At 55.1% G+C, this 13,980-nt stretch overlaps 1 protein-coding gene across 4 annotated transcripts in view; it reads left to right on the top strand.

Annotated features, from left to right (window-relative positions):
• The window catches only part of ZNF512B (zinc finger protein 512B), a 30,258-nt gene extending 16,278 nt beyond the window's left edge, over window positions 1–13,980 (top strand). For all 4 annotated transcript variants that reach the window (XM_063172449.1, XM_063172450.1, XM_063172446.1 and 1 more), the window contains 5 exons: window positions 201–392; window positions 6,572–6,673; window positions 7,669–7,731; window positions 9,725–9,823; window positions 10,176–13,980. In XM_063172449.1, the coding sequence (XP_063028519.1) occupies window positions 201–392; window positions 6,572–6,673; window positions 7,669–7,731; window positions 9,725–9,823; window positions 10,176–10,469 (750 nt within the window). In that variant the 3' untranslated portion in view covers window positions 10,470–13,980. The remainder of the gene's footprint in view (window positions 1–200; window positions 393–6,571; window positions 6,674–7,668; window positions 7,732–9,724; window positions 9,824–10,175) is intronic.

Here is a 13,980-nt window from a genome sequence, read left to right as displayed (position 1 = left end):
ACACGTGGGAGCACGGAGGGACACAGCCTATGGCTGCTGCTGGGCTCAGGGAGGCGGGTGCTCCCCTTGCTCCCATGCTCCAGGGCAGAGGCACAAAGCAAGCCTGGAAACACACAGCCCCAATCCCAGCATCCCCATCCTGGGCTGGAGAGCTCACTTGTTCTCTTGTCATGCCCTCCCTGACTCTGTCTCTCTTGCAGCCTCCAGAGGAGCCAGAGGTGAAGCCAGAGCCTGCTCCTGTAGAGGATTTTGAGAGGACCCCGAGCGGCCGCATCCGCCGGACGTCGGCCCAAGTCGCCGTCTTCCACCTCCAGGAGATAGCAGAAGATGAGCTGGCCAGGGATTGGACCAAAAGGAGGATGAAGGATGACCTCGTGCCTGAAACAAAGCGGGTGAGCAGCTTTTAGTTCTGCTTTTGGTTTTGCACTAGCTGTACACAGAGATCCCAGGATTCTAGCCTGGCTCCAGCTGCACACGGAGATTCCAGGATTCCAGCCTGGCCCCAGCTGGTTGAGGGTTCACATGTCTCACTTGCTGTGCCTTAAATTAATTAGCTGTGATGGCAGATTTATTGCTGAAGAGCCCACCCAGCGCAGGCTGAGCCGCTGTGGTCTGGAGGCTCCCAGCACAGGCAGCTGTGCTCTTTGAGGAAGAGGTGCACTGGGAAGAGATCAAGGTCTGGCCCCGAGAGTGTTGGGGTGGGAGGTCATTTCTGGTCCATGCTGAGCAGGGAAGTAGAGGCTGGCAGCCAAGAGGAGCACGTGAAGAGAGCAGATCAGCTCTGAAACCATCTCCCTTGTGCTGTCACAGAGCAAAGATGCCCCAGGCAGAATTCCCTCCCTTCCATGTCTTTTCTTTAACTTCTGGGAGATGCTTTCCTGGAGGTAAAAGGCCTGCAGCATCCCAGAGCAGTGCTGCTGGGAGCAGAGGCAGTGAGTGGAGACAGAACTGAGCCCCCCGAGCTCAGCAGCAGTGCTGTGGGGTTTGCACAGGACCCCAAAGGCTTGAGCTTTTTGTAGGCATTGGAGTGAGTACACATTAAACCAAACCTCCCTTCTGCCTGTGGGAGGGCTTGATTGTTCCTGGGGGTGTACTAAAGCTGAAGTTCCCTCAGGTATGCTCCTTCTGGACTGTAAAAGGAATGAAACAGCAGTAAATCATAAACCATTTCAGTGTAAAGGGAAAAAAGAGAGGGAATAGTTCTTTTTGTTTGCCAGGACTCAATGCGGAGTCTGTGCATGAGGTGCAGCCTGTTTCCTGAGCAGGTGACTCTGCAGGTAGGGGCCAGGCCTGTTCCCTGCTCTGAAGAGTTGGGCATCTCTTGTCCAGTGCTCTGAAATTCACTCTGTCAAGATATTGGGCGCATTGCAAAGATGAAAGTGAGGATCAGAGGGCAGCAGGACAGTGTGAACAGGCCCAGCCCAGAGAACCTACCCCAAGCCATGAGAACAGCCCAAGTCTCAGAGCCAGCTTGGAGAAGTGATGGTGGTCACCAGGAAAAGGGGTGGCAGGAGAGCAGAGCTTGCACCAAAATGCCTTCCTGCTCCCATAGCCTGTCCCATGCTGTCCTGGCACCTGTGTGTGCTCAGCAGAAGTGCCACCATGGTCCTGCAGAGACCCAGAGAAGCTAAGCCTGGCTCACCTCTGGTCTGCATGTGGTGGACAGCTGGAAAACCAGCACAGAAACAAACCAGCAGTTTCTTTACCCCCATTGGCACCCCAGTGAGGCACTGGCACAGAAGGGGATCCAGCTGCAGCTCTGCTATCCACCTTGGGGCAGAGCTGGGCATTTCAGGGCCAGAACTGCTTGCAAACATTTTATTTCCCCGGTGCTTGGTGTTGCCATTGTTGGTTTCCAGATTACTTCAGCTGCTATGCATTAATAACTTTAAAAACTGAGCCCAAAGTAGCTGTTTCATTTCAGATACTGTGGGAGAAGAGGTGTGCTGCTCTCTTTTCCCCTCTCCTGCCTCAGCTCTTGCATTCTTCTCTTTCCACTTGGAATTGTTCCCTTTACTCATGACTTTGGGTATTTTCTTTTTGAATTGAGGGAGCAGCCAGGACCCCAGGCCTGGAGCAGGGGCACATGCTCAGGCTGACAAAGGCATCGTAAAGGTCCCAGCACTGGTGTAATTGCTCCATGAAGTGCTGGTGGGCTTTTTTAATGAGACATTTCTTGTGTTCAGAGCCTGATTGTTTAAGTTTAACCGAGCCCCATCTCAGTGCTAAAAAGCAAAGAATTGCTGTGAGGTTGGCAGAAGCAGTTTTGCATTAAAGATGGGAAAGGGGGGAATTGGATCAGCTCCCAGATGGCAAAACAAGGCTCTTGAGTTGGAGGATCAAGAGACCTCAGGCCCTGCATGAAATCCCACATGGATTTTGGAGGAAGTCAGTGTAGTGGGTGAATCCGTACAGAGCCGTGCGTGTGCCTCTGGGTACGTCTTGCAGTGACTGTCACGTTCCCTTGACAACACTTTATAATCTGTTCAGTCTATGACATTTTTTCTCGATGAGCGATGCTGGGAGGAGGTTGGAGGCAGGTTCTGCCCAGGCAGGCTGGTGGGAGCTTGCTGACTTCAGCACGCTCTGAGCTGCTCTGTTCAGCCACGGTTTGCATTGCTCAGGATTGCTTTGCATTTACAAGTTGGTTCAGTTCAGGGGGTAGAAAGAAACCTCCCAGCAAGTGCCCAGTTTGACCTCATTATGGCCCCAAAACAGAACTGTCTGTGGGACAGCTTTGTGCCACATGGAAGGCTCAGAGCAGCCAGCAGTGTCCCCATGTCCCCGTGCCACCACCTCATCACATGTGTGTGGTGGCCCTCCCTGAGGGAGCTGACAGCCCAGAGCCACTGGAGCAGCAGGAGGATGATAAACACCAGTCCACCTTGACCATGGGACTGGTGGGAACTGATGGAATTCCCAGAAAAGCCACCACACCACCACCATCACCTCTTCTTCCCCCTGAGTCGTGCCCAGCCATTGGCAACACACTGCTGGGCCTGCAGAGCCTGTACTGGACACGGAGAGAAGTGGGATGTCAGGGATGTCAGCAGATTGCAGCTGCTCCTTCACTTTTCAGCAAGCCCTAGGGATTTCCAGGATTCCAGAGGTACAAATGCTTCCCAGCTCAGGTCTGTAGCCAGAGGTGGATGGATACACCCAAACTCCCTGCAACACAGGACAAGCTCCATCCCTGAACTCTCTGATTCCCCACCATGGTCCCAGCAGTCAGTGCTGATTTCAAGGAAGCTGATGAAGAAAGCCACCGCTCTCCATCCCTTTTCCAGGCAGCAAAACCTTTTCCCAGGGAAAGGCACAAGCCCATGGGACACAGGGGTTCTCAGCCCCACTGCAGCCCCTGCTCTGGGGCCACGTGGCAGCCGGTCCCAGCCGGGGACAGGGACAGAGGGATGCTGGCTCTGGATGCCGTTGGTGGCCTGTGGTGGGATGCGTTCGCCTTTCCCCGGGAGGATGGATTCCTTCACACCAAAGCAATGGCAGCAGAATAAACGATTGCTGCTCCATCCCAGGCCCTGCGCTGCCTTCGGTCTCTGCTAACCAAATCCAGCATTTCTAAATATACACTGGAGTCTTATTTTCTCGCTCCGATCTTTATTTGCCTCCAGATAAGCTGAAACAGATGGGGTGTTTCACAACAGCCGCTTGCTGGGGATGTCAGATGGGGAAGGGCACACCCCTGCTGCTTTTCTGGGAAAAATCCCCTCTGCAGAAGCTCTGTGAAGATGATGCCGACCCTCCTCTGGCCTTTGCTGGGGCTGTGGCCTGCCATGAGCAGCCTTGAGGCTGCAGGTTCCCAGCTCATGGCAGTGGGCTCTGGGATGTAGTGGGGCATGAGAAACAACCTCCTAGAGCAGAGAGAAGAGGCATCTAAAAGGCAGAAGGGGAGAAAATGCTGTGGATATTCCACTGTTTCAGTGTGACACTTTCTTGGTGGAGCTTGAGGTGGGGTTCCTTGCTTCAAGGTGCCGGAGGTTGTGATGGGCTCCTGCAGCCCAGGCAGGAGCTGTGTCACACAGGGATAGATGCACAGCTCCTCTCTGGGATACATGGACATTCCATTTGCCTCCCCACAGCTTGGGGTCTCAGTGTCAGTAGGGGCAGCCATTGAGTCTGCGCGTCCCTGTGGAGTTTGGTGTCATGGGGTGCCAGGGATCTGGAGCAAGGGGCAGCCGTAGGCCAGTCATAAAGCTAAAGGGGAAAAGTCATCTCCAGGCTTGAGGTTTTATACTGGAACCAGGATAAATTCCAGAGCAGAAGAGGCTGGCTTGGGTTTGTCCCCCAAAACAATGGCCCTGCAATGCAGGCAGGAGCCAGGCTGAGCCCTGCAGACTCGTGGCACTGGGGGCCAAACCGGATCCCAGCTCCAGCTGTGGGGCTGAGTCCATCCTTCCTCCCTTGCTCTGCAGACCCTCCAGTGGGACCTGGCTGCTGCCCAGCACCCCGGGTGCATTTTGCCTTCACAGCATCACCCACAACTTTCACAGGATGGAGAGCTGTACCTTGTGCTGGGGACCTGGTGAGGCTTCAAGGGTGCTCGTCAGCTGAGACGTCCTGCATGGTTCTCATTTAGTGTGATATATTTTGGGGAAGGGGAGAGCTGTCTAGGGAGCAGAAAGGATTGAAATATGAAAGTTAATTAAATAAAACCATCAGTCAGAGGAAACAAACCTTCCCAGCCCAGCATCCTTCGACTGTTCACAAGAGATGGGCTGTAGCCAAAACCAGTTGTAGTCGTTTAATGATGTGGCCATGAAAATTTTCACTTACAGGCTGTTTGAGGAAAATAAATGGAAAAGAAAAAAAATATAAAATATTCCATGCCTGGGGCTTCCTCTTAATAGAGACATAAAGATGACTTTGACATTCCCAGAACCGCAGCGCCCTGGGAAGACATGGGATTTGCATGTTATTGTGCAGGACTGTTGGAGGAGAGCAGGGAGGGATTTTTCTCTGGAGTGGGAAAGCAGAGCAGCAGAGTCCACATCTCTGAACATCCCCCCTCGCCTCCTCCCCGGGGACAGGCAGAGGGAGAGGTTGTTGCTGGGGCTGTGTGCGGTTACCGTTAATGTTTGCTCATTCATGGGATTGATTGGGTTTTAATTATGGAGGCTGTTTGGCATCCTGGCTCTCAGTATCAATGGCAAAAAGGGACTCCTGTGTTCTACCCTGGAGGTGGCATTGCCTTCCCTGGGCTGGGGACCAAGCTTTTGGTAGATGCACCATCCCAGAGCTTCAAAGAGCTCTGCTGGCATCTCCCCCAGCCGCGAAGCACGACAGAATTGCAGCACTGGGGCTCGGGGGAGTTTTCCACATCCACATCCGTCCTTAGCGCTGTTCACAGAGCTGTTTCACAAGGCCCTGTGCCCCTGCCCCTCACATGGAGCCCAGTGCTCCCTGACCCAGCTGTGCCCTGCCACGTGCCATGGGGAGGGCTGCAGGGGCACACGGATCACTTCAGTTTGAGCGGAAAGGAGGGGCTGGCATCTGAGCCTTCAACATCCCCAGCTTCCCTTTGCAGGGAGGTTTGGGAGCAGCTGGGGTGAGCTGGCCAAATGCAGCTTTATCAGCACGTTCAGGAAAAGTCACAGCTGGAAAAGAAATCCAGCCAGCCTCCTTTTGCCTCCAAACCACCAGCTCCAGGACCTCGGGGAATGTTTGGCCTGGTTTGCACCTCTGCAAGCACTTTGTGGCTGTGCATCCTCTCATCCAGCATGGATGCAGGGATGCAGTTCGGTCCAGTGCTCGGAGGTGCCCATGGAGAGTGGTAGGTGCTCAGGTACCCACACCTGCACCATGCATTGCTCCCACTCAGAAGGTTTGTGGCTCAGAACTGAAACAGCACCCACTGTGAGCTCTAGCAGGCTGGGCTGGCAGTTGTGCTGGGGTGGCTGTGCAGCCCAGTGTCCCCTGCAGACCTTGGCACAGGGCTCAGGGTCAGGCTGGGAGCAGCCCTGCAGGTAGGGCCAGGAACAGTGGCTGGGAGGCCTGGAGGTGCCTGGAGCTGCCACAGCTGCCTTGGCTTGTGCTGAACAGGCAGAACTGGAGTTGGGAAGGCCAGCCTGCTATGCTAACCCTCAAAGTCGCTAATAAAGCGCTAATTAAAAGCACTTGGAAGGAGCAGCCCTGCCAGAAGGAGAGGCAGAGACACAAGGGCCTTTCATTGTTTAACGGGTTGTGCCCATTCATCCATGGAAGGCAGCCATGGAGGCCCCTCTGCCCAGTGTGCAGCGTTGTTTATTCCCCTGCTTATAAAACATGGCAGAAGGGCTGTGCACCAAAAGGATGGGTCCAGTCCTGGCCCTGTGGGCATGCACCCGGGAGCAGGAGCCTCCTCTCCTGTTTGCCAGGGACTCCTCGCTGGTGGCAGGGCACTGGGCAGAGCCACCTCCCTGCTCTGCAGTGCCCAGGGGGAGAATGGCATCTCAGGAAGCCTCCCAAGTAGTTTTCAGCTCCTATTCCCTTCAGAGCAGTGCAAGACCCATGTGAAGAGGCAGGACCATGGACTGGGCTGGGGTGTGCAGCTCTGCTAATCAACTGCTATTGTTCACAGCTCAATTACACCCGGCCAGGGCTCCCAAAGCTCAATCCCAGGCTGCTGGAAAACTGGAAGAATGAAGTGAAGGAGAAGGGCCGCATCAACTGTCCCAACAACGTAAGGATTGTCTGTTCTTCTGTGGGGTGACTGGTCTCCATCTGCAGGAGGAAGGGGGAAATTTTGGGGCAGAAACCCACTAAGAATGGTTCTCATTGGGCCCCTGATCACAGTGATGCTCAGACACTCATTTCACCTCCTTTCCCTGAGCTTGCTGCTGTGTCTGGTTAAAGCATGTCCCACCTTTGTGATCCTCCTTGTGTGCTGATGCCACCGGGCTTGGGGACAGGGCCACCCTTGGGCTGATGATGCAGCATTGCCCAGTTTGAGCTCTGGAGCTGCCTTTAGGAAGCTCCTAAGATCCTGACAGGGTGAAGGCTGCACATCCTGCACAGCCTTTTGATGCAGAAAACCTGCTTTTCCCAGAGTTAAGCGAAAATAGATTTAAGCCAAGCTTTTTAAAGCCCTGAGACAAGCACTGGCCTCAGGCATGGTGCGTGTGCCTCATCTCCCTGTGAAACACAGCCTTGGCCCGAGCTGACAGAGAGGTGAACCCCACCCTGGTGCTGAGCCTGGATTTATCGTCCCAAACAAAGCCTTGCTAATGGGAGTTCTGAAGGAGGCAGTTCCCACAAGGCCAGGGGAGCCGGGCTGCCTAATTAATGTCATACACAGGCACTTGGAAAAGACGTTGCTCAGAAACTGGTCATGCTGCTGCCTGGGTGATTTCTCCTCTCTGTTAAGCCTCTGCTGTGGCTCCAAGAGCTCCTGTAGCCCAGCAGGACCTCCCGACAGCTCACAAATGTAGGTTTTTCCACGGAGACATTGAGGGGAGACGTTTCTCAGCCCTTTGCAGAGGGATGTGGCCACATGACTCCCATTAGCGTTAATGGGAAACGTGTGACCAGAGCCCCGGGCGCCTCGCAGAGCATTAACCTCACACTGCTCAGCCGGGGCCCGTGGCCGTGCTGCCTCAGCAGGCTCCTGGCCACAGCTCAGAGGAAGGCAGGGGATGAGGGGGATCGTGTCTAACCCTGCTTTGTTTTTTCCTGCAGTGCTGTGAAGCCATTTACTCCAGTGTCTCGGGGCTGAAAGCTCACCTGGCCAACTGCAACAAGGTAGGTCCTGCCTTTTACACCCTTCTCTCAGAGGTGGCTTTGGTGTTGGGTTTTCTCTCCCCCCCCCCCCCCCCCAGTTGGTTTGGAAGGAGCAAGGCAAGGGACAGTGGCACAGGTTAAAGCATGGTGGTGCTGGAGGTCTGGCTGGCAGTGCTGCTCCAAGTGAGTTGTCACCAGGCAGATGGAGGCAGAGAGGCTTGAGCTGAGTAGGTGGGATAGAGGGGATGTAGCTGCTATTCATTTGAAGAGAAACGGTCCCACAATACAGGCTTCTCGCCCAAGCCCAGACCTCTGACACACAAAGTGTCATGGGGAACTCCAGACACACTTGGACCCACAGCAGTCCTGCCTTATGTCCTCCTGTCCCACAGCAGCCCCTGCCCAGCTGGTCCCTCCAGCCCCTGGATCACTCACATGCCCTTGGCTAAGCATGGCCAGCATGTCACACAACCACACACAGCCACAGCAGCTCAGAGCCAAGGAGCTCAGTGCTGCAAACTGAATGTTTCCTGAGGCAGGTGGGAATCAGGAGTCTTCTTCCATCAATTTGAGCAGCCCTACAGCCCCTCTGGAAGCCCAGCTGGAGGGATGCTGGTGTGGTGCCTCCTGGGATAAGCTGGGTCTGGAACCTGGTCCGTGCAGAGAGCAGTGCCCTCCCACTGGATGGATGGAGCAGCCCTGAGCTCCAGTGCCCTGCAGCTGCCCCAGGGGAGGGATCAGGAGCTCTGTGTAGGTCCCTCAAATTGGAACCAAGTAAGAGCTGCTAAAGCTTTATACCCTGAAACATTTCCAGCTGCAACTTCCATTGAATGGAGCTTCCAGGAGGCAGCTCCAGTACATACCCTGTGGTTATTAAAAACACCAACTCCTGCACTCCTCCAGTGCTAGCTGGAACAGCAGCCCTTAATGAGATCATTTAGAAAATGGGCTGCAGAGATCCGGCAGGAGAAGCTGGATTTATGCAGAATAAAAGAGCAAACACACAAGACTAGGACAGCTCCTTCTCAGAGAGAAAATGGAGCTGGTTTCTGGTTGGTTCTATGCACAGGAAGCAGCCAGGATTTGCATGAACATTTCCATGAAGCACAGAGCTGCACCCTGTGGATCTGGCACAGCTGGGGCCAGGTATTGGGAGTCAGCAACGGGGAATTGCTCTGTGACCCCCACACTGCCATCAGCAGGATTCTTCCCCTTAGGGGAGAGGATTTACTTTGAAAGCATGTGCCAACAAATTTGGCATAAATAAATCAATCACAGCCCCTCCAGAACTGGTCTGTGATTCCCACTCTAAAATCCTGCAGAACTGGTTGCAATACACAGAGCCCGAGCAAGAGCAGAGGCTGCTCCCAGGCAGCACCCCATCCTCAGTGGGGATTGATGCACCAGCATGATTTTGCACGAGGATTCCTGAAGCCAGGCCTGGCCTCTCCTGAAATGAGAGACCTGTCTGACTCAAGATTTACAGCTGTGGAGAAATTCCCAGGGAGGAAATATATGGCCCAGAGGGGCCCATCCATAACCCCCTCATCAATAGAGAGCCCATTATCTCCCACGTGCCATGACCTACAGCAGAGCCAGGAGATCTGTCATCCCACCAGGGCGCTGGTGACAGGAATCCAGTGCTCACCCTGGCTCTTTGACAATGTAACAGGAAAACGAGGTGAGTGTTGGACATAAATCTGATGGTGGCTCAGTCCCAGGGGATCACAGATCTGCTGATAGCGAGGACAGGGGGCAGTGGCCCCATCACCTGATGTTGGGGACACACAGACAGCAGCATGAGTGGCATGCACTGAAACTCAAAAAGAGGATGTGGCTGTGAGCTCCTGACCCAGCACTGAGGCTGTCAGAGATCTGGTGGTTCAGTCATGAGTGTCTGAACCACCTGTGTCTGTTTATTTTGTGTCACTTTGAGGTCATGGGAGGGCCAGGGCCAGGGGAGGGCCACCCCTTGGGGTGCTTTGGGCTCTGCAGGAGCTGCTGTGTCTTGCAGGGGGAGCACTCAGTGGGCAAGTACCGCTGCCTCCTGTGCCAGAAGGAGTTCAGCTCCGAGAGCGGCGTCAAGTACCACATCATCAAGGCTCACTCGGAGGTAAGGAAACAGCTGGAGCTGGGCTGGGCTGGTCCCTGCTCTGACACACACATCCTTGGGCTGTCCCCATCCATCCATCCATCCATCCATCCATCCATCCATCCATCCATCCATCCATCCATCCATGTCTGTTAAGAGCAGAGCTGACTAACAGCCTGGGGGCTTCTTCCCTGTCCCCCTTGGTGTCCCTAACACCCCCAGGCTCATTGCAGCAGCTCAGCCTGAGCAGTTTGACCTCAGAGAGGTGATGCCAGTGGGGTGAGGGGTGGGTCAGGCTCGGGGTGGGTGTGCTGGTGCTCCAGTGCCTGCCCCCAGGACTGTCACTAACCCCCGTGTCACCCCACGGACACAGAACTGGTTCCGAACCTCCTCAGAGGCCAGCCGGAAAAAGAAAAACAGGGAACAGCTTTCTTCCAGCAAAGAGGAGAAAAAGAAAAGCACAAACGGGAAGAAAAGGGGGAGAAAACCCAAGGAGAGGCCTCCAGAAATGTCCCCGAAGGGCAGAGAGAGCGTGGCAGCAAAGACTAATCACAAGAAAAGCCTCGAGCACTGGGAAGGCTCCCGGGGCAGCCCCGAGGGGGACGAGCTCGGCCTGAAGCCCCCGAGCCAGCGGAAGGGAGGAGCCAGCAAGATGCCCGAGAAATGAGCAGCTCAGAGACTCGTCTCCGAGGATTCGTTTACAGCCCAGGGTAACAGGGTGGGGGTCTCTCCCAGTTTTATGTCCCCTCCTCCCCATCCCACCTCCTCTCGCCCCACCCTCCTCTCACCCTCTTTTTACAAAAAGAAAAAAAAAAGACAGAAAAAAAAAAAAAAGACAGAAAATACCAGTTAACCACTTTAAACAAATCACGGACCTTGTTTCACACTGGAAAACAAAGAGGATCAAGGAAGCTGGAACGTTCTCCACCCCCTGCCCGTGTACATAGCCCTCGGTGGGGCCCCGCTGCCTCCCCCGGCCCGTGGTTCCCCTCCCCTGCGCCAACCTGGTGACGCTTGAGCGAAAGAGAAGTGCAATAGCAGCGGGGTCCCGTGGGCAGGGACCCTCCCCAGCGGCTCCAGGGGGAGCTGCCAGGCTGCCCAGCGGCCTCCCAGCTCCAGGTGGTGTTTCCAAAGATGTTTGAGCCGGCCGGGAGGGGATGCTGCGGTGTGGGAGGGTTGGCAGCGCTTCCCCTGCAGCCGCGGCTCCGGGGGAAGGTGCTGGGCAGGGAGCGGCTCTGAGCGCTCGGCAGGGTTGGTTTGTTTGTCTGCAAGGCACGGGCAGAGCAGGGAGCAGGGGGAGGGATGCACACTGGCGGTGTGAGCAGGAGAGGGGGTGCTCTGCAGCTGGTCAGGCTATAGAGGGTTTAATGGGAAGTAGTGGGAATGCTGTGGGCACCGTGAGAGTGGCAGTGCAGCCGTGGAGGGGGTGCAGTGAGGGAGCTGTGCCTCGGTGCTGGGGTTGTGTGTGCCGGGCCTGGAGTGCTGTGATGGCAGAGACACGATGGAATTGCCAGCGTCAGGGGGAGATGGCAGCCAAGGAGCTGCCCCCCAGCCTGGGGGCATCCAAGGGTGATTCAGGGTCCCACTGTGCTCCATCCTGACGGTGCCATCATCCAGGAGGGAGGAATGGAGTCTCAGTTCCCCAGCTGTGGCCACAGGGATGGGGCAGCATCGAGAGACAATCATGGGTCCTGCTGTAGGATGAGCCCAGTTGCTGCCCAGCCACCTCACACTCCCCTTGTCCTTTTGGGCTGGGACCGACCATAGGAGGAGTCTCTGCTTCCAAAGATGCATCTGAGCCCCTGACCACCCTCCTCAGGGTGGCAGGTCCCTGGGGTGCCAACCCTGCTTGTGCTCTTCCCTGGAGCTCTCCTTTGCTGACCCTGCCATCACACCTTGCTCCAGCCCGGGGGAGCCATCCCTGGACCGGGGTGTGCCCGTCTCCAGACAAAACCAGGCTACCTCGGTCCTTGGGAAATGGGCACGTTTCCTCTCAGTAGCACAACAGAAAACCTTAAATTGATTTTTCCCCTATGCAGAGCCAGGAAAGAGGCATCAGAGGGGGAGCTTCTGCTTTTGCTTTAATCAATTCAAACCTCAGTCCTCGCTTTCCTTCACTGCTCCTTGTTGCCCACCAGAGGCTCGGTATCAGTGCCTGCTGTGAGCAGCAGCTCAGTCACAATTAACATCCTCCACTGGCAGGTTATTCCAGCCAGGGAGGGAGGACAGGGGTGGCTGAAGCCAGGGTGGCTTCTCAGGGTCCAGGGCCCCTGCTCTGTCCACAGCTCTGGCACCTGGATCCACCCTCTGCATTGCCCAGTGAGCTGGGCACGTGCCTGTGGCTGAGGGAACTGCCTGAGCATTGCTGGCTGTGCTGGGCCTCGAGGCAATTAGTGAGAAAGCTTAATTAGTCACTGCAGCTCAGCCTGGTCGCTCCTGCACTTCATCAGATCATGTTTGGATGGTGTCACTGGGGTAGATCCTGCCTCCCTGGGGAGCAGGGAGAGCTTTGGGAGCTGTAGGACAGCTTGGAACGGCTCACAGGCAGCAGCAGCAAGGGGAGCGCAGGCAGAGCTCTGGGTCTGGCACTGAAATCTCTGTGAGGATGCAGAGGGAGCCTCTGGATCCCAAAATCATGTCCTGCCATGGAGGGAAGCCCCCAGGAGAGCTCCATGTCCTGGCCTAGGGAAGGGAGATCTGGGTAGCCCGGGCTGCTGGCTTGGATGGTCACCACACAATCCTCAGTGTCTCCCCTTGGGCATGGCCTGGGACTCTGCTCTCATTAACATGCAATTAATTGGCTTCTCATTGATTAAATTAACTGGCAGCACTGTGCTCCACAGGCAGGAAGCCCTGGGAGCTGCTCAGGGCAGGGTAGACATGGGAAAGGGCCAGCTCAGGGGGTCATTGTGAGGTCCAGATCAAAATCCACCTCTGCTTCCATGATGAGTGTCTGGCAGGAGCAGGGACAGCTGCAGTGGCCTCACAGAGTGACACCAGCCTGGAGGGGACCCAGGGACCATCTGGGGTCACAGGGCAGGCAGTGGGAGCAGCAGTGCTGGTGCTGGGGCTGTCCCTGTCACCCTCAGAGCACTCACAGCCCCAGTGAGGGCAGCGCCATGGTCAGGAGGGAATTCCTATGAGAAAGTGAAATCTTCAGGGTTTTTTCCCCACTAGTCATCACTCAGAGAGGAACATGTTTCCCCCCCCACACTTTCTCCAGGAGGCATCCTTTACTCTCCTGCTTGTCCAGGGAAGGTTCCAGAGCAATGCTGGGATCCCCAGCACCTGCCAGTGCCACGACAGGTGAGCTGGCAGGGCCAGGTGACACCACAGTGTCACTGCTGGGGCCAGTAGGTTGTGCCCCTTCACGTGCTCCCAGTGAAGCAGTGCCAGAGGGGAATCCACCTTGATCCACAGGGACAGGCAGAGGCTGTGGGACCAGATGGGGAATGAGTTGTCCTGTCCCTTTCCATCCCATCACCCGTGGGATCTGGGGATTTTGTCACCCTGGGCACTGTGACACTGTGCTCCTGCACCTCCACTTTTGGGTAAACCCACCATCCCATCACCCATGTCCCCAAGGAAAGGGTTAACCCTCCATGGGAGCAGGCATGGGCTGCAAGCCTGTGGGAAGTCATGGAAAGCTGGGATTATGGGGAAGTGGGGAACCTCAGCTCCAACACCTGCCCTGGTGAGGTTGGCTGTGTCACAGCAGTGGATGGAGCTGCCTGAGCCTGGAGCATCTCCCACCCCCAGGAACCTTGAGAGCATTTTGTTCTTTTCTTTCTCTCCTCGTGACACCCATCCCACGGCATATCCGAATGTTTCTCGTCGATGCCAGTTATTAGTGCATAAGTGTATTTTGGGGAAAAAATTAAAACAGAAAAAAAAAACACAAAAAAAGGAAAAAAAAATTTCAATTTATCACTTGTAACCATATATATAAATATATAAATATATATATTAAAAAAGTGTTTATTTGCAAAAAATAAAATTGTTTTAACGGTAAACTATCTTATAATAAACTCCCGATTTGTGATGATCTGTTCTTTTGTTAATCATTGACAAATCCTCAGTTGGAGAGTACTGTCCGAGCAGCTCCGAGCGGCGCCGAGGCGCTCCCTGTACTGTATGTATGAAACAGCTGTATCGAATAAATGGTTATTGATTTTTTA

Source organism: Melospiza melodia, chromosome 19, assembly GCF_035770615.1.
Source record: "Melospiza melodia melodia isolate bMelMel2 chromosome 19, bMelMel2.pri, whole genome shotgun sequence".
NCBI lineage: Eukaryota > Metazoa > Chordata > Aves > Passeriformes > Passerellidae > Melospiza > Melospiza melodia.
The sequence above is the reverse complement of the archived record's forward strand: the minus strand, read 5'-3'. Positions and strand labels throughout refer to the sequence as shown.